General features: G+C 42.1%; 1 protein-coding gene across 1 annotated transcript in view; it reads right to left on the bottom strand.

Annotated features, from left to right (window-relative positions):
* Window positions 1–20,119, bottom strand: part of LOC125485449 (rap guanine nucleotide exchange factor 6) — a 195,430-nt gene that overhangs the window by 164,806 nt on the left and 10,505 nt on the right. The window contains exon 2 of the mRNA XM_048608298.1: window positions 6,676–6,746. Within this exon, the coding sequence (XP_048464255.1) occupies window positions 6,676–6,713 (38 nt within the window). The 5' untranslated portion in view covers window positions 6,714–6,746. The remainder of the gene's footprint in view (window positions 1–6,675; window positions 6,747–20,119) is intronic.

Genomic DNA, 20,119 nt, shown 5'->3' with positions numbered 1-20,119 from the left:
ATACGGAAATGATAAAGTTTGAGGGTAAACTCGCAAGTAATATCAAGATGGACAGCAAGAGCTTATTAAATATATAAAAAGGAACAAAAAAGCCAAGGTAAATGTTGAGAGTAAGGCTGGAGAAATAATAATGAGGAACCAGGAAATGGTATAGGAGTTGAATAAATACTTTGCATCAGTCTTCACATTAGAAGACACTAAAAGCAATCCAAAATTGGTAAACACACAAGAGTAACAGGAGGAAAGGAAATAAATGTTATAACTACTATTAGAGAAAAAATCCTAGGGAATCTAATGGGGCTGAAGACAATATTTCCCTGGACCTGAAGGGCTGCATCCTAGGACATTAAAAGGAAATAGTTACAGAGATAGTGGATTTCTTTTATTCATTTGTGGGATGTGGATGTCACTGATTGGCCAGCTAGCATTTACTGCCCGTCCTTAGTTGCCCTTAAGAAGGCAGCTTAGCACCACCTTCTCAACTGCTGCAATCCACCTGGTATAGGTTGACCCACGATACCATTATGGAGGGAATTCCAGGATTTTGGCAGAGCGGCGATATATTTCCACGTCAGGAATGAGTGTGGCTTGGAAGGGAACTTGAAGATGGTGGTACTCCCATGTACCTGTTGCCATTGTCCTTCTAGATTGAAGTAGTCATGGGTTTGAAAGGTGTTGTCTGAGAATCTTTGGTGAATTTCTGCAGTGCATCTTGTTGATAGTACATACTGCTGTTAGTGAGCGTCGGTGGAGGGAGTGGATGGAGTGTAAATCAAGCAGGCTGCTTTCTCCTGGATGGTGTCAAGCTTCTTGAGTGTTGTTGGAGCTGCACTCATTCAGCAAGTGAGTGGTAGTCCATCAAACACCTGACTTGTGTCTTATAGATGATGGACAGGCTTTTGGGAGTCAGAAGGTGAGTTATTCGCCACTGTATTTCTAGCCTCTGACCTGCAATTGCAGTCACTGTGTTTACGTGGTGAGCCCAGTTGAGTTTCTGGTCAATGATAACCCCCAGGATGTTGAGAATGGGGGATTCAGTGATAGTAACACCTTGAATATCAAGGGGTGGCGGCGGGATTGTCTCTTAATGGTGATGGTCATAGCCTGGTATTTGTGCGGTGTGAATATTACTTGCCACTTGTCCACTGGCAGCAATCTTTCAAGAACTCTTAAAGTCCCAAAGGATTGCAAGACTGCCAATGTAACACCTTTGTTTAGAATCATAGAATCCCTACAGTGTGGAAACAGGCCAATCGGCCCAACAAGTCCATAACGACCCTCTGAAGAGCATCCCAATCAGACCCATTCCCCTACCCTTTCCCTGTAACCCAGCACTTCCCATGGCTAATCCACCAAACTCTCACACCCCTGGACACTACGGGCAATTTAGCATAGCCAATCCACCTAACCTGCACATCTTTGGGCTGTGGGAGGAAACCGGAGCACCCAGCGGTAACCCACACAGACACACACCCAAGGGTGGAATTGAACCCGAATCCCTGGTGCTGTAAAGTAGCAGTGCTAACCACTTTTGAGCCATCAATTAAAAAAAGGCCAGTTAGCTGAACGTCTGTTATTGGGAAAATGTTAGAGTCTATTATAAAAGGATGTAATAGCAAAGCATTTAAAAATACATAATATGACCAAGCAGAGTCAACGTGGCTTCATGAAGGGGAAATCATACCTGACAAATTTACAAGAATTCTTTGAGGCAAAAGGTGGAATAGATAAAGGGGAAGCAACGGATCTAACATATTTGGATTTTCAGAAGGCAATTGATAAGCTTTCACATGTTAGGCCACTTAATAGAATACAACCCCATGGTGCTAGAGGTACTATATAGGCATGGATAAAGAACTGACTGACTAACCTATAAACTTCTATGTCCCTACATGAATGCCACTTTAGGCCATGTTGCTGCAGTCAGTTCACTTATCCTCACTTTCAATCCTTGCCCTCGTCGATACTAGTAGCAAGAGTGTGGTGCCTACAGCTCAAGGACACTGGTTCTTCCAAAGCTAAATCCTGCATCCCCGTGCATGCCTCACTTGCAATCACACCCTCCTGTACCTAACCATGGACCAAATTTGATGTAATTTACTTAAGGACTATGACTGATTCCTGAAGCACTGCACAGATAACTTTCCCTCCCTGGTGCATCACAGTATCTGGAGCTTGGACTCCAGATCACAGATTCTGAGCCAAGGTTCCTTGAGCTGTCATATTGCTACACTCTACAGCTGCATCACACCATCTGCCCAGCCATCTCTATTCTATTTAATTAATTCATTTGGACTTTAGAAGCAACTTTTAAAAGTTCCTAACTGCACTGTATGGCTGCAATGATTTAAACCACTTGGTCAATCAGAAGATTCGCAGAAGAAACACTCACCAATCATCTACTCAATTTCTTGCGATTCACACATCGTCTCTGACAGGTAGGAACAAGTTAAAGGTGATATTGGCTGCCAAATTTGTATCTCCCACTGCCAATACCCTTTTCACACAGATCTATTCCTCTTTAATGAAGCTGCAGAGAGCACAGAGTTATCACTCTCACTCTTTTAGGTGCTGGTGATTGTTTTCAAGTCTTCATCTTTCCCACCTTTCCTCTTTATTTCTGATCAAATACATCTTCTTCCCTGACTTTCTTAATTTCCTTGTGCAGGTTTCTCACTATTTTAGATATTTATTTGACTGTTGTTTTTATCTTGAGCTTTTCATTTTCACAAGGATGATTATTGTTCAGCCTACCATCATTTTCCCAGTGGTTAAAGTAATCAGCTGATGCTTTTCCATCCTTTCCTTTTCTTTTCTCTTCCTCCAAAGAGCTTGCTTATGTATCAGCTCTGAGGAACAGTATAAACTCAAAATATTCATTGTTGGCAAGGCACCATATTTTGATGAGTCAACTTGGTCAGTGGCAGAACTTGGCTTCTGAGTCAGAAAACTGTATTCAAGCTCCACATCAGGACTTGGGGTCATAAATCCAGCCAACTCTTCAGCGCCATATAGGAGGGGTCTTACACTGTGAGCCTGCCACCATTAGGGTAGGCGATGACCTAGTGGTATTATCGCTAGACTATTAATCCAGAAACCCAGCTGATGTTCTGGGGGCCCGGGTTCAAATCTCACACGGCAAGTAGTGGAATTGGAATTCAAAAAAACAAAGAAAAGTCTGGAATTAAGAGTCTACTGATCACCATGAAATCATTGCCGATTGTTGGAAAAATCCATCTGATTCACTAAGGTCCTTCAGGGGAGGAAATCTGCCACCCTCACCTGGTCTGGCCTACATGTGACTCCAGACCCACAGCAATGTGGTTGACTCTCAACTGCCCTCTGAAATGGCCTAGCAAGCCACTCAGATGTCACAATCACTACAAAGACTCAAAGAAATGAAACTGGACAAATCACCTGGCATCAACCTAGGCACTGGAAAGGACAATGGCAGAAACAGCCCTTTCGACCATGCAAAGCCCTCCTCACTAACGTCTGGGGGTTAGTGCCAAAATTGGGAGAGCTGTCTCACAGACTAGTCAAGCAACAGCCTGACACAGTCCTACTCACAGAATCATACCTGACAGACAATATCCCAGACACCAACATCACTATCCCTGGATATGTCCTGTCTCACCGGCGGGAAAGACCCAGCAGAGGTGACGGCACAGTGGTATACAGTTGGCAGGGAGTTGCTCTAGGAGTCCTCAACATTGACTCCGGACGCCATGAAGTCTCATGGCTTCAAGTTAAACATGAGCAAGGAAATCTCCTGCTGATTACCACATACCGTCCTCCCTCAGCTAAAGAATCAGTACTCCTCAATGTTGAATAACACTGAGGGGAATCACTGAGGATGGCAAGGGCACAAAATGTATTCTGGGTGGGGGATTTCAATGTCCACCGCCAAGAATGGCTCGGCAGCAGTACTACTGATCGAGCTGGTCAGGTTCTAAAGGACATAGCTGCTAGACTAGGTCTGCGGCAGTCGTGAGGGAACCAACAAGAGGGAAAAACAGTCTTGACCTTATCCTTAATAATCTGCCAGCTGCAGTTACATCTGTCCATGTCAACATTGGTAAGAGTGACCATCGCACTGTCCTTATGGAGACAAAGTCCCGCCTTCACATTGAGAACAACCTCCATCATGTTGTGTGACATTATCACAGTGCTAAATGGGACAGACTTCGCACAGATCTAGCAACTCAACACTGGGCATCCATGAGGCGCTGTGGGCCATCAACAGCAGCAGAATTATACTCCAGCACAATCTGTAACCTCATGGCCCGGCATATCCCCCACTCAACCATTACCATCAAGCCAGGGGATCAACCCTGGTTCAATGGACAGTGCAGGTGGGCATGCCAGGAGCAGCACCAGCCATACCTGAAGATGAGTTATCAGCCTGGTGAAGCCACCAAACAGGACTACTTGCATGCCAAACAGCGGAAGCAGCAAGTCATAGGCAGAGCTAAGCGATCCCACAACCAACGGATCAAATCTAAGCTCTGCAGTCCTGCCACATCCAGTCATGAATGGTGGTGTACAATTAAACAACTTACTGGAGGAGGAGGCTCCACAAACATCCCCATCCTCAATTATGGAAGAGCCCAGCACATCCATGCAAAAGATAAGGCTGAAGCATTCGCAGCAATCTTCAGCAAGAAGTGCCGAGTGAACGATCCATCTCAGCCTCCTCCAGTGGTCCCCAGCATTACAGATACCAGTCTTCAGCCAATTCGATTCACTCCACGTGATATCAAGAAACGGTGGGAGGGACTGGATACTGCAAAGACAACGGGGCCTGACAACATTCCAGCAATAGTATTGAAGACTTGTGCTCCAGAACTTGCCGCTCCCCTAGCCAAGCTGTTCCAGTACAGTTACAACACTGGTATCTATCCGACAATGTGGAAAATTGCCCAAGTATGTCCTGTACACAAACAGTCGGACAAATCCAACCCAGCCAATTACCGCCCCATCAGTCTCCTCTCGATTGTCAGTAAAGTGATGGAAGGTGTCATCAACAGTGCTATCAAGCAGCTCCTGCTCAGAAATAACCTGCTCAGTGACGCCCAGTTTGGGTTCCGCCAGGGCCACTCAGCTTTTGATCTCATTACAGCCTTGGTTCAAACATGGACAAAAGAGCTGAATTTCAGAGTGAAGTAAGTGTGACAGCCCGTGATATCAAGGCTGCATTCAACCGAATGTGGCATCAAGGAACCCTGGCAAAACTGGAATCAATGGGTATCAGGGGGCAAATGTTCCGGTGGTTGGAGTCATACCTAACACATAGGAAGATGGTCATGGTTGTGGGAGGTCAATCATCACAGCTCCAGGACATCTCTGCAGGAATTCCTCAGGGTAGTGTTCTCGGCCTAACCATCTTCAGCTGCTTCATCAATGATCTTCCCTCCATCATAAGGTCAGAAGTGGGGATGTTCGCCGATGATTGCATAATGTTCAGCACCATTCATGACTCCTCAGATGCTGACGCAGTCCATGTTCACATGCAACAAGATCTGGACAATATCCAGGCTTGGACTGACAAGTGGCAAGTGACATTCACGCCATACAAATGCCAGGCTATGACCATCACCAATAAGAGACAATCTAACCACCACGCCTTGACATTCAATGGTGTTACCATCACTGAATCCCCCACTATCAACATTCTGGGGCTTACCATTGACCAGAAGCTCAACTGGACTCACCACATTAACAGAGTGGCTACAAGAGCAGGCCATATGCTGGGAATACTGCGGCGAGTAACTCATCTCCTGACTCCTCAAAGCCTGTCCACCGCCTACAAGGCACAAGTCAGGAGTGTGATGGAATATTCCCCACTTGCCTTGATGAGTGCAGCCCCAATAACACTCAAGAAACTTGACACCATCCAGGACAAGGCAGCCTGCTTGATTGGCAACACATCTACAAGCATTCACTCCCTCCACCACCGATGCTCAGAAGGAGCAGTGTATACTATCTACAAGATGCACTGCAGAAATTCACCAAAGATCCTCAGACAGCACCTTCCAAAGCTACGACCGCTTCCATCTAGAAGGACAAGGGCAGCAGATATATAGGAACACCACCACCTCCAAGTTCTTGGTGATAAAATCCCATATGTCTACAAAGCTCCAATACAAATGGACTATGATTTATCAAGAAAGAGATATTTGAACTTGGTATCTGAAGTACAATAAAATAGGTGAGATTTTAATCAAAACATTTTGAGGAGTAAGTACTTGGAACTTGTCTTTTGCATTGGTATGCTATCAGCAGAATAAGACCAATTGGTACAGTTCATTCCACACAACACACGTCCTCTTGAACAGGTGGCAAGTTAAAACCTGCCTTTGAATAAATCTCAGCTCTCAAAATTTGACTCAGTTCAAACAATAATCAATAACAAATTTACAAACAAGTAAATGCATTTTGAAAATTGGATTTTAACCTGTCAGACATCATACACAGTACACTAAAATGTCAAATACATGTAAAAATTAATTGGTCTGAAAATCATAACATCTTGTTAATGTTACAAGATTGTGTAATTATCTTTAAAAGAACGTTAAATTGTATTCATAAAAAGCTGCAGTAAAAACAGGTAAAAACCACATTAATGGCTAAAATATTTTCATACCCAACATTCTCTAAAAGGTTCACTCTTACCTCAGCTGGTGTTCCCTCAAATTGGACAAGGCCTCCATTCCATGAAGATAAGAATAAACAATTTCCAAATCCTGCAAAATCAGTTAAAAATTATCAATCAACAATTATCTTGTCAAATTTCAGTTTCAGCTAATGACATAAAGGATCATGTCTTTGTCAAACTTTTCATTTAAAGTCTTGCAATTAAAGGCTCCCTTCAAAAAATATACGGTAATGGGAAATTGACATTTGGTCATGTTTGGCTGTCTGCAAGCCTAAATTTCAACCACATTACTTAATATCCCAATATTTCATAGAATCCCTGCAATGCATTCGGCTCATCAAGTCTGCACAGACCCTCCAAAGAGCATCACACACAGAACAAATCCCCACTCCCACCCCTATCCTATAACCCTCCATTTACCATGTCTAATCCACCTTGCTTGCAAATCCCTGGCCAGAATGGAGCAATTTAGCTTGGCCTATCCACCTAATGTGCACATTTTCAGACTATGGGAGGAACCAGAGAACCCAGCAAAAACCCAGGTAAACATGGGGAGAGCATGCAAACTCCAAACAAACAGTCATATAAGGCTGGAATCAAACCCAGATCCTTGATGCTTTGAGGCAACAGTGTTAAGCCCAGTGTCACTATGCTAGCTTTGGCATAGGCAAATTTCCATTGACAACTTTGATTTTCTTCTGAATCCATTTATACCATTTGCTGTAATGTGGCTTTCTTATTTAATTTCTTTTAAATTAGTTTATTTTATTCTATGCAAAAAGATTTGGCTGAATTAAGATAAGGCATGGGCATGATAAGACACACAGGTGAAGCGGAAAGCTAAATTATAAATATTTTAATGCACGGAACCTGACTGGTAAGGTAGATGAAGTTATTCCCAAGTGCTGGTCAATGCTCTATGATATTGTTGCAATTATTGAGGATTGGCAGGACTAGAAGCTCAACATTCCAGGGTATAGAAGTATCAGGCATGATAAGACCCAAGATCTAATTGATAAAGGAGACCATTACTGCAATTATGAGGGAGGATATCTTCAAAGGCTTTTCAAATAAATCTGTCTGGTCGAGTTTAGAAATAACAAAAAGGGGCCGATCACTTCACTGGGGTTATACTACTGGCCTCCAACAGTCAGAGGGAAATAGACGAGCACATATGGATGCAAGTCAGAGACAGGTGTGACAGGAACAGGATTATAGTAGTAGCGGATTTCAACTTTGTTAACACTCGCTGGGATTGCTTTAGTGTGAAAGGATTATACGAGGTGGAATTTTTAAATCTCAGGACAGCTTTTTGTGCCAGTACACAGACAGTTCTACTGGAGGTGAGACAGTGCTAGGCATAATGTTAGCGAATGAAGCAGTCAAGTGTCAGTGGATGAGCACTTTTGGAATACTGACCATAATTCTAGAAGTTTCAAGGTCATAGAAAAAGATAAGATATTGTAGAAGTATTTAAATTGAAAGAAGGTAAATTTCAATATTATTAGACAGGATCTGGCAAACATGGACTGAAAGCAGCCACTTCCAGGTAAGTCTACACTTGGAAAGTGGGAGTCTTTTAAAAACAGTATAGTAAGACTTCAAGACCGACATGTTTCTTTGATGGTTAAGGGCACAGGCATCTCGTCCAGGGAACCCAGGTTGTCAAGGGATATCGAGAGTTTAATAAACAAAAATAAGGAAGCATACATCAGGTGGTTACCCAGGAGAGGCCCTTCAAAGAAAAGCTTAAAAAGAAAATTAGGAGGGCAAAGAGGGACCAGAAAATATCATTGGCAGATGGGAAAAGCCCAGATTTTTCTCAGTATATTAAGAGTAAGAGGATTATCAGAGTAAAGGTGGGGCCTGTTAGAGAGCAAAGGAGCAATCCGTGCATGGAACCAGAGGATGTGGGTGAAGTCTTAAACAAATATTTCTCATCTGTATTCATAAAGGAGAAAGACATTGTCATTGGAGATTTTGATTGGGATGATGAGGTTCTAGACCATAGTAAGGTGAGATGCCAAATGACTGTGGATAACTGATGTGGTTCCTTTGTTCAAAGGACGCAGCAGGAACAGACAAGGTATTTACAGACTAGTTGGTCTAACATCAGTGATAGAGAAAGTATTGGAGAAAATCCTGAGGGACAGGATTAAACAACACTTGTAAAGGCAGGGACTGATCATGGACAGTCAGCATGGATTTGTTGGAGGGAGATCCTGTCTAACTAACTTAATTATGTTTTTTGGAAAGATCACTAAATATATTGATGAGGGTAATGCAGTTGATATGGTTTACACGGACTTCAGTAAGCCTTTTACAAGAACCCACATGGAAGGCTGGTCTAAAAGCTTAGAGCTCACAGGGTCCAAGGCAAGTTGGCCAGCTGGATTGAAGACTGGCTTGCAAATAGGAGGCAAAGTGTGATGGTGAATTGGGCAGAGCAATGGCAGATAGAACTTAATCCTGATAAATGTTAAGTGATGCATTTTGGGAGGTCTAGTAAGAAAATGACATGCACAATGAATCATAGGTCCCTTGGGAGAAGTGAGGAACAAACAGACTTTGGTGTATAAGTACATAGACCCCTGAAGAGGTGTCAGCACAGGTAGACAGGCTGGTGAAGGCAGCATACTGGACACTGGCCTTTATTAGCCATGGCATAGAATATAGGAGCAAAGAAGTCTTGTTACAACTTTATAAAACGCTGGTAGGCCACAGATGGAATACAGTGTGGAGTTCTGGTTGGCACATTATTGGAAGGATGTGCTTGCACTGGAGAGGGTACAGAAGAAATTTACCACCATGTTGCCTCGGATTGAAAGTTCAAGTTATGAGGAGAGACTCGATAGCCTGGGTTTATTTTCCCCACAGAGGGTGCTTCCAAATCGAGATGTACAAAATTAAGAGTGGCATTGATAGGGTAGATTGTGAGAATCTTTTCCATGTCTAAGACCAGGTGGCATAGGTTTACAATAAGGAGTAAGTGGTTTAAGACGGGATCAGAGTCAACATTTTTTCATACAGAAGGTGGCAGAAATATGGAGCACATTGCCTGAGGGTGGTGGAGGCATGTATTCTTGCAACATTTTAGTAGTATCTGGATGAGCACTTAAATGCCAGGCCAAGTAGGCGAAGGACTAAGTGCAGGTAAATGAGATTAATATAGTTTGGTGTTGTTGGTCAGCATAGGCATGGTGGGCCGAGGGGCCTGTTTCTATGCAGTTTGATTCGATGAATCTAAATATTTTCCACTGATTAAGAAAAATTCCAAGATGGCGACTCACCATCCATTATTAGCAATAAAGTTAATGGCTGCATTAAATGTTTTTAAAAAGCATACAATTGTGCAAAGGAGCTTTTGTGATGCAATGGTAGTGTGTCTACCTCTGGGCCAGAACGTCCAGTTTCAAGTCCTACCTGCCCCAGAATGTGTTGTGACAGGTTGATTTTTTAAAAATCTATAATTGCATAAAGACAGGTGACAGGTAATAAGACTAGACGGTATATTCAAACAGCAAAGAATGACAATAAAACTATGGAGAAAATTTAAGAGTATGACAGAACTCTAGCCAGAAATATAAAAACAGATGGTAAGGAGTTACTATAAATATATTAAAAGCAAAATAGTTATCAAAGTGATCATTGCCCTATAGAAACTAAGTCTGGAGAATTAATAATGGATAACGAGACGGCAGATGAACTGAACAAATATTTTGTTTGTATCAGTCTTCACTATTGGATTAAGGTAACATCTCAAGAGTGGTTATAGATCAGGAAGGGAGAGAGGAACCTGGGGAAATAGTGAACGCACTGAACTTCAGTTTCCAAAAGGTATTTGATAAAATGCCAGATCAAAGGTCATTACAGAAAATAACAGTTTATTATGGTGTAGGGGTAGCATGTTGACATGGATAGAAGATTCGCTGACTAACAGGAAGTTTAGAGAAGGCATAAATGGATCTTTTCCACATTGAGGTGTAATGAATGGTATGTCATGGCATCAAGGACAGAGGTATGGTTGTCTAATTTGTTGATGACACAAAGATAGTTAGCAAAGTAAGTTGTGAAGAAAACAAGGAGGTGACAAAATATACAGGTAGGTTCAGTGAGTGGGCAAAGATCTGGTAAATCAAATATTATATGGGGAAAATTCTAGTTGCCCATTTTGGAAGGAAAAATAAAAACAAAGCATATTATCTAAATTATGTGTAATTCAAAACTCTGAGATGCAGAGGGATGCGGGTAGTGCATGAATCATAGAAGATTGTATGCAGGTTCAGGCCATAATTATGAATGCTAATGCGATTTTCTCATTTATTGAAAGGGAAGTGAACACAAAGGTAGGAAGGTAATGCTTAGTTAAGTAAGGCTGGCAAGAGTACATCCGAGTGTTGTGTACAGTTTTAGACTCCTTATTTAAGAAAGTATGTAAATGTTTTGGAGGTGGTTTAAGGAAGATTTACCAGACTAATACCTGAATGGGTGGGGTGTCTTACAAGGAAAGGTTAGGTAGGTTAGGCTTGTTTCTGCTGAAATTTAGAAGAGTCAAAGACAATTTGAATTAAATACTCAAGATCCTGAGGGGTCTTAACAAGGTAGATGTGAAGATGATGTTTCCTCTATGGGAAGAATCTAGAACTGGAGGTCATGCTTAAACTTAAGGGATCTATATTTAAAACAGATGAGACATGTCCCCCCCCACCCCACCACTGAGGGTCATGAGCCTTTGGAACTCTCTTGCTGAGGTAGAAGCAAAGGCCTTGCTATTTTTAAGATAGAGGTGGATAGATTCTTGTTAAGCAAAGGGTTGAAAAGTTGTTGGGGTAAGTAGGACTTTGGTTTTGAGGTTACAATCAAATCATCCATGATTTTATTTAATGGTAGGGCAGGCACAGGGGTGCAAATGACAAACTCCTTTTTCTTGTTCATAGATTCATGCCAGAAAGGAGAAGTGAAAGGCATGAATTTTTGTAGTGCATTTCACTGCCTCAGGACATCCTAAATTTAACAGCATACCCTCTCAGGCTGCATCGAATTACCAGCTGCAGCTTCTGGCTTTCCATATTTTTCTGCGCACATGCAAACTCTGAAGATACTGAGAGTTTCAGTAGAATTAGGAGGGCCAAAAAAAAATCCAGACCATTAAAAGAGCAGATTATTTTTAATTGAAGGTATTTTCAGTGTTGACACTGATGTTCTCAAATTCTACAACAGTAATTACTGTTTCATAAGCTGTTGCATTGTTTTGAAACTTTAGAAAAAATATCAAAACAACGACACTTTAAAAAAGATGAAAGAGGGAGACAAAGCAGGGACCACATGAGAGATGAAAAACAGAGAAATAAACCTACACAGCTGTCTTAGCCAGCAGTAAACCTGCACAGCTGATTGCCTCTGCTGTTTAGTTTCAAGTATCTCTGGTCATCGGAGTTCATTCCAAGAAAAATAAAGCAATGGTGAAATTGACAGGTGACCTTGGAGAAACCTGTGTCAGGGAGCTCACAGTAGGGGAGCAACTAAGTGACTATTTTTAAAGTATAACCTTACTGGGTTTTTTCGTTTGTAAATCTACAATAGCGAGTAAAGTGGGTTTTTGTTTACTTAATATGTTTGATTGAGATCTGCCTCTTGATTAAATTTTAAAAGTATAAAACATAGGTACCAAGTTGCCCTGGAGCAGTGTTTTTACAGCAGTAAGACTGGGCTATTTTCTGGGCCTGTAGATTATTAAGGTGTAAAGATAGCCTTGAATAGTGATGTATTCATCCTGTCGGATGTGGGAGATTAGGGAGAATTTCCATGTTACTGATGGTTATGTCTGCAGGAAGTGCGTTTGGTTACAAATCCAACAGATCGCATGGATCAATTGGAGCAGCAGTTAGATGCAATAAAGACTCTACAGGAGCTGGCGGGTGTATGGATGGCAGTTGCAGGAAGGTAGAAAAACCACAGATACTGTCAGATAGATGGGTGACCTCCAGGAAAGGTAGGAAAGATAAGCAGGTAGTGCAGGAGTCTCATGTGGTTATTCCCACCTCAGAAAAGCTTGGCGTTTTGGAAAATGTCAGGTGTGAGGGACCCTCAGGGAAATGTAGCACTGACAACTGGGGTTCTGGTACTGAGACTGGCTCTAACATAACGAGGGGTATGCCAGGTTCCAAGCGATTGATTATGATAGGGTACTCTCAAGTCAGAGGCACAGACAGAAGTTTCTGCGGCTGACAATGAGGCATCAGAATGGTGTGCTTCCTGGTGCCAGGATCAAGAATATCTCAGAGGGAGTGCAGAATAATCTCAAAGAGGAGAGGACTAGCAGGAGGTTGTTGTACACATTCGAACTAACAACATTGGTGTCAGTGGGGGAGCACTTTGGGGCCAGTGACTATAATTCTAATGGTTTTAAAACAGTGATGGAAAAGGATAGACCAGATCTAAATGTTAAAGTTCTAAATTGGAGGAAGGCCAATTTTGACAGCATTATGCAAGAGCTTTCAAAACTTGATCGGGGCCAGATATTCACGGGTAAAGGGATGTCTGCAAACTGGGAAGCCATCAAAAAGGAGAGGAGAGTCCAGAGACAGTATGTTCTTCTTAGGGCGAAGGACATGTCAAGTATAGACAGCAGGGATTGAGTGAATCCCTCGAAGCATATGAAGGCAGCAGAAGTATGCTTAAGAGGGAAATCAGGAGGGCAAAAAGGGGTCATGAGGTGGTTTTGGCAAATAGGATTTAGGAGAATCCAAATGGTTTCTACAAATACATTAAGGACAAAAGAGTAACTAGGGAAAGAACAGGGCCCCTTATAGATTAGCGAGACTGCCGGTGTGCGGAACCACAGGAGATGGGGGAAATACTAAACGAATATTTTGCATCAGAGTTTATATGGAGAAGGATACAGAAGACAGAGAACTTGTGGAAATAAATAATGACATCTTGAAAAATGTCTACATTACAGAGGAGGTGGTGCTGCACGTCTTAAAACGCATAAAGATGGATATGCGCCCAGGACCTGATCAAATGTACCCTAGAAATCTGTGGGAAGCGAAGAAAGCAATTGCTGGGTCCTTTGCTGAGGTGTTGGCTGTCGATGATACAAATGTGAGGTGCTAAAGACTGGAGGTTGGCTAGCGTGGAGCCACTATTTAAGAAAGATAGAAAGGAAAAGCCAGGGAACTATACACCGGTGAGCCTGACATCAGTGGTGGGCACATTGTTGGAGGAAATCCAGAGGGACAGGATTTATATGCATTTGGAAAGGCAAGGACTGATTAGGGATAGTCAACATGGCTTTGCGCGTGCAAGCGAAATCATGTCTCACTAACTTGATTCATGACAGACTGGTTAGCAGGGTTAGATCACATGGAACACAGGGAGAACTAACCATTTGGAAACAGAACGAACTCAAAGGTAGAAGACAGAGGCTGGTGGTGGAGGGTTGTTTTTCAGACTGGATGCCTGTGGCTAGAGGTGTGCCATAAAGATCGGTGCTGGGTCCACTACTTGTTGTCATTTTATATTAATGATTTAGATGTGAACATAGGTATCGTTAGTAAGTTTGCAGATGACACCAAAATTGAAGGCATAGCAAACATCGAAGAAGATTACCTCAGAGCACAACGGGTCCTTGATCAGATGGGCCAATGGGCCAAGGAGTGGCAGATGGAGTTTAATTTAGATAAACGTGAGCTGCTGCATTTTGGAAAGGCAAATCAGGGCAGGACTTGTACACTTAATGGTAAGGTCCTGGGAAGTGTTGCTGAACAAGGAGACCTTGGAGTGCAGGTTCATAGTTCCTTGAAAGTGGGGTCACAAGTAGACAGGATTGTGAAGGCGGCATTTGGTATGCTTCCCTTTATTGGTCAGTGCATTGAGTATAGGAGTTGGAGGTCATGTTGCATCTGTACAGGACATTGGTTAGGCCACTATTGGAATAGTGTGTGTAGTTCCGGTCTCCCTGCTATAGGAAAGATGTTGTGAAACTTGAAAGGGCTCAAAAAAGATTTACAAGAATGTTGCCAGGGTTGAGGGCTTGAACTATAGGGAGGGGCTGAATAGGCTGGGGTTATTTTCCTTGGAGCGTCAGAGGCTCAGGGGTGACCTTATAGAAGTTTATAAAATCATGAGGGGCATAGATAGGGTAAATAGACAAGGTCTTTCCCTGGGGGCGGGGGAATCCAAGACTATGGGCATAGGTTTAAGGTGAAAGGTTAAAGATTTAAAAAGGGACCTAAGGGGCAACTTTTTCACAGAAGGTAATGCATGTATGGAATGAGCTGCCAGAGGAAGTGGTGGAGGTGGGTACAATTACAACATTTAAAAGGCATCTTTATAAAGGTTCATAGACCTTTATAAAGGTATATGAATAGGAAGTGCTTAGAGGGATTATGGGCCAAATTCTGGCAAATGGGACGAGATTAGTTTAGGATATCTGGTCAGCATGGAGAAGTTGGACCAAAGAGGCAGTTTCCATGCTGTACAGCTCTATGACTATCAAAAACAGTCAGCTTAACACTGACATTCAATATAGGAGCAAATTCTTTGTAGGTGTTGAGATTAACAGGTTACATCAAGAAACAAGTCTTGACTCAATGCTTTTCATAACAGTCAAATATTTAATAAACCTGCCTTGAAGTTTAAAACACGAGCAAGGGTCTGATAACCTACCAAGGACAAGGAGATCATATCATGATGCCACCTAATGTATCAAAGTTCAGTGATGGGGTTTTTGCCAAGCAGTTGCGCTGTGTTTATTTGAATATTAAACAGGTCAAAAACAGTGTCCCTGCCTCTGAGCCAGATCTGTGTTCAATTGCACGTGCTCCAGAGGTGTGTCATAACATGCCTGAGCAAAGTGGCTGAAAATATCTAACACATTAAAATTCAAAGTCCAAATCTAAATAAAGATATTAAGGTCAAACTTTTTCCTTGTCTTCACAGATCTGCAATTTCAAGATGATTAGTTCAGAATTAATCAAAATGTAGTCGTTGTCTTCGGTTTTCGTTCACCAACATTCCTAAAATTTTCTCACTTGTGCTCTTCAGGTAAAATAAACCCAGAGCTGACCATTTGAATTTCAGCGGCATCAAACAAATTTTGATATTGTAAGAAACCATTCTTGTTATGTCTCTGCATTCCAGTTACAGCAACACGCAGGGAGTCTTCTACCTCCTCCTAGTGACTAATTATGAAAAATAAACAATTGGCAACCTTATCTGCTGACCTACGGGCAAAAGCTTTAATCATCATGCTACCAGTCAGTTGTGATTTTACATCAATAGAGGAGTTATAATCATGTTTGAGCTACTATATACGAGATGCACACTTAGACATTCCTGCAGAGATTTCACCTTAAATTATAACCACACTTTTAAACTTACAGCAATAACCAAGTTGGCTCAAAGAAGAAAGTTTTGAAAAGACAACCAAAATTACTTACTTTAAAAACCTTAAAAAGATAAATACAATAGTCAAACTACCAAAATACTCGTACTTAACAAACACATTCTTCCCAGAGTATGTGAATTAGATAGATCTAGGAAGCTAAAGAACTCCCTGAACTCCGTTCACTTGCTCAACATTGTTTTGAACCCACTGCCACCTAATAGATCCATGTTTAATTGTGGGGCTTCCTCAAGTTATGCAGGAACTGTTTGGCTGCACCAAGATATGTCAGCATAATATTCTTATTATAATATCAGGACAAGGATGAAGCAATTATATTTATAGCTTAAGGAGTTACCAAGAAGGAGGTGGATCAAATTAGAGGCTAGCAAGAAAAAGGAAATAAAATATCATAGATCATAGAATCCCTACAGTGTGGAAACAGGCCCTTCGGCCCAACAAGTCCACACCAACCCAGATCCATCCCCCAATAACCCACCTAAGCTACATATCCCTGAACAGTTCGGGCAATTTAGCATGGCCAATCCACCTAACCTGCACATCTTTGGACTGTGGGAGGAAACCAGAGTACCTGGAGGAAACCCATGCAGACACGGGGAGAACGTGCAAACTCCACATAGACAGTCGCCTGAGGGTGGAACGGAACCCAGGTCCCTGGTGCTATGAGGGAGCAGTGCTAACCATTGAGCCAGCATGCCACAATATGTGCAAAGTAGAAATGAATTAGGAGCTTTGGGCCTCTAGATCCTTCTCTGTCATTCAGTAATATCATGGCTGGTCTGATTGTAGCCTTATCATCATATTCTGGCCTATTCTTTGAGAAATTTGCTTCTCTTGTTAGTCAAAAATCTATATGAAATGTATTCAACGACATCCCCACCTCAGTAGCTCTCTGGGGAAGACAGCTCAGAACACCCATGACCCTTTGATCAAAACATTTCTCCTCATCTCCATCTTAAATGGAAAAAGCCTTACTGCTTCCACTAGTTCTAGTCTCTCCCATAAAGGAAACATCCTTTCATCATCCACCCTGTCAAGTCCCCTCATGATCTGTCCGTTTATGGAAAGAAACATTAGGTAAAATAGAAGGATTAAAGAAAAACAAAACCTCATAGGAAATTAGAAATTCTATATATTTCATTTTTTCTATTATAGAAACAAAGGGATATGGCAGTGTCACTGGGCAAGTAACCCAGAGGCCCAGGCTTATGTTATGGGGACATGGGTTTGGATCCCATAACGGCAGATGGTGGAATTTGAATTCAATTAATAAATCTGGAATTAATACCTAATCTAATGATAACCATGAACCAATTCAAGATTGTTATTATAATAACTCAGAAAATCCGACAGGAAAGGAACATCATTTATTGTCGAGCACAAAAATAGAACCACTACTTGTTGCGTACTTAGCTTAGTTCCAGCCCCAGACAGACAGTTCTGCAGGTACATCACTGGGTCTGCTTTACCTTTTATTAAAATTTTACTGAGGATCCTCAAGCAATACCTGTATGTAAATTAATCCTGTGCCTTTAACGGAGGTGTTAAAGTTGCCCCCATCATAAGGTCATCAATCATTATTCTCCTCACAATAACGTTGTATCTTAGCTCTATATTTCCTAAGATGATACAATGCTTCCAATTCCTTTCTCAGAAACTCTTCAAGCTTCTAATGGCTTTATTTGTTCAGGATCTGTCACATCTTTATATTGAATGAAAGCCGCCTTAACACAATCTCTGAAGTAGGTTTCTCCGTTTGGATATTCTTTAGGTTGTGGCCACAAACTTACACCTGAATGGTCCATTTCTGTTTTTTATGTAATTCTACCCACACTTAAGAGGGAAATCAGAAAAGCAAAAAGAGGGTATGAGATGGATCTGGCAGATAAGGCTAAAGATAATCCCAAGAGGTTCTGTAGCTATATTAAGAGAGTAAAAGAGTGGCTAGGGAGAGAATAGGTCCCCTTAAAGATCAGCATGGCCATCTATGTATGGAGCCACAGGAGATGGGAGAGATTTTTTAATGAATATTTCCCCTCAGTGTTTACTGAGGACAGGATCATGGATGCTAAGGAAATAAGGGAAACAAGTGGGGATGTTTTGGACCACATTCATGTTACCAGAGAGGAGGTGTCTGCAGCCTTAGATCGCATTAAGGTGGATAAATCTCCTGAACCTGATCAAGTCCATCCTCTGATGTTGTGGGAGACTAGGAAAGAAATTCCAAAGGCCCTTGAAGAGATTTTTGCTTCATCTTTAGCCATTTGTGAAGTTCTGGAAGACTGGAGAGTGGCTAATGTTATTCCATTGTTTAAGAAAGGTAGAAAAGACAAGCCAGGGAACTACAGGCCAGAGCACTTGACATCAGTGGTAGGCAAGTTATTGGAGAGGCTACTGAGGGATAGGATCGACCAACATTTGGATAGTCAAGGTCTGATTAGGGATAGTCAGCATGAATTTGTGCATAGGAAGTCACGTCTGACAAATCTTTTAGAGTTTTTCGAAGCAGTAACCAAGAAGATAGATGAGGGTAGGGGCACTGGATGTTGTCTATATGGACTTTAGTAAGGCCTTTGACAAGGTCCCGCACGGCAGGCTAGTCATGAAAGCTAAGTCGCATGGGATCCAGTGAAAGCTAGCTAATTGGATTCAAAATTGGTTCAAATGTAGGAAATAGAGGGTGATGGTTGAAGGCTGTTTCTCAGACTGGAGGCCTGTGACTAGTGGTGTGCCACAAGGGTCGGTGCTGGGAACTTTGTTGTTATTTACATAAATGATCTGGATGTGAATGTACAAGGTATGATTAGTAAGCTTGTGGACGATACAAAATTAGGAGGTATCGTTGATAGCGAAGAATATTATCAAAAATTACAGAAGGATCTTGATCAGGTGGGTAAGTGGGCTGAGGATTGGCAAATGCAATTCAATACGGATAAGGTGTTGCACTTTGAAATATCAAACCAAGGCAGGACTTATTCAGTAAAGGATAAGGTCTTGAGGAGTGTTGTGGAATAGAGGGACCTAGGAGTACAAGTACATAGTTCTTTGAAAGCGGCAATACAAGTGGACAGGGTGGTGAAGAAGGCATTTAGCATGCTGGCCATCATCAGTCGAGGCACTGAGTATAGGAGTTGGGACGTTATGTTACAGTTGTGTAAGTCATTGGTGAGGCCGCATTGGAGTATTGTGTACAGTTTTGGTTACCCTGTTATAGGAAAGACATAGTTAAACTGGCAAGTATGTAAAGACGATTTGAGGATGTTGCCAGGAGTAGTAGGCCCGAGTTATAGGGCGAGGTTGGCCAGGATAGGACTTTATTCCTGGGAATGTAGGAGAATGAGGGGTGACCTTATTGAGGTGTATAAAATCATGAGCAGCATAGATAGGATGAATGCATATAGTCTTTTTCCCAGGGATGGGGAATTGAAAACTAGAGGGCATAGGTTTAAGGTGAGAGGAAAAAGATTTAAGGAGGACCTGTGGGGCAACTTCTTCACGCAGAGAGTAGTGCATGTATGGAATTGGCTGCCAGACAAAGTGGTTGAGGCAGGCACAATAGCAACATTTAAAAAACACTTGGATAGGTACATGGATGGAAAGGGTTTAGAGGGATATGAACCAAATGTGAGCAATTGGAACTAGCTGAGTGGGCACCATGGTCAGCATGGACCAGTTTGGGTCTAGGACTCTACTCAGCCTTTCTTTATAACTCAAACCTTCCATACCCAGCAACATCCTGGTAAATCTCTTCTGACTTCTTCCCAGCTTAATAATATCCTTCCTATAACTGGACAACAAGAACTAGTCACAGTATTCCAGAAGAGGCCTCACCAATGTCCTGTACAACCTCAACATGACTTCCCAACTCCTATACTCAAAGGACTGAGCAATGAAGGCAAGCGTGCCAAACAACCTTTTAACCACCCTGTCTAAATGGGACGCAAACTTCAAAGAATTATGTACTCGGACTCCTAGGTACCTCTATTCTACAAAACTACCCAAGGCCCAACTATTAACTCTATATGCCCTACCCTCGTTTGTTGTACCAACTT

Source organism: Rhincodon typus, chromosome 1 (assembly GCF_021869965.1).
Source record: "Rhincodon typus isolate 14 chromosome 1, sRhiTyp1.1, whole genome shotgun sequence".
NCBI classification, from domain to species: domain Eukaryota; kingdom Metazoa; phylum Chordata; class Chondrichthyes; order Orectolobiformes; family Rhincodontidae; genus Rhincodon; species Rhincodon typus.
This window is presented reverse-complemented; position numbering and strand designations above follow the sequence as displayed.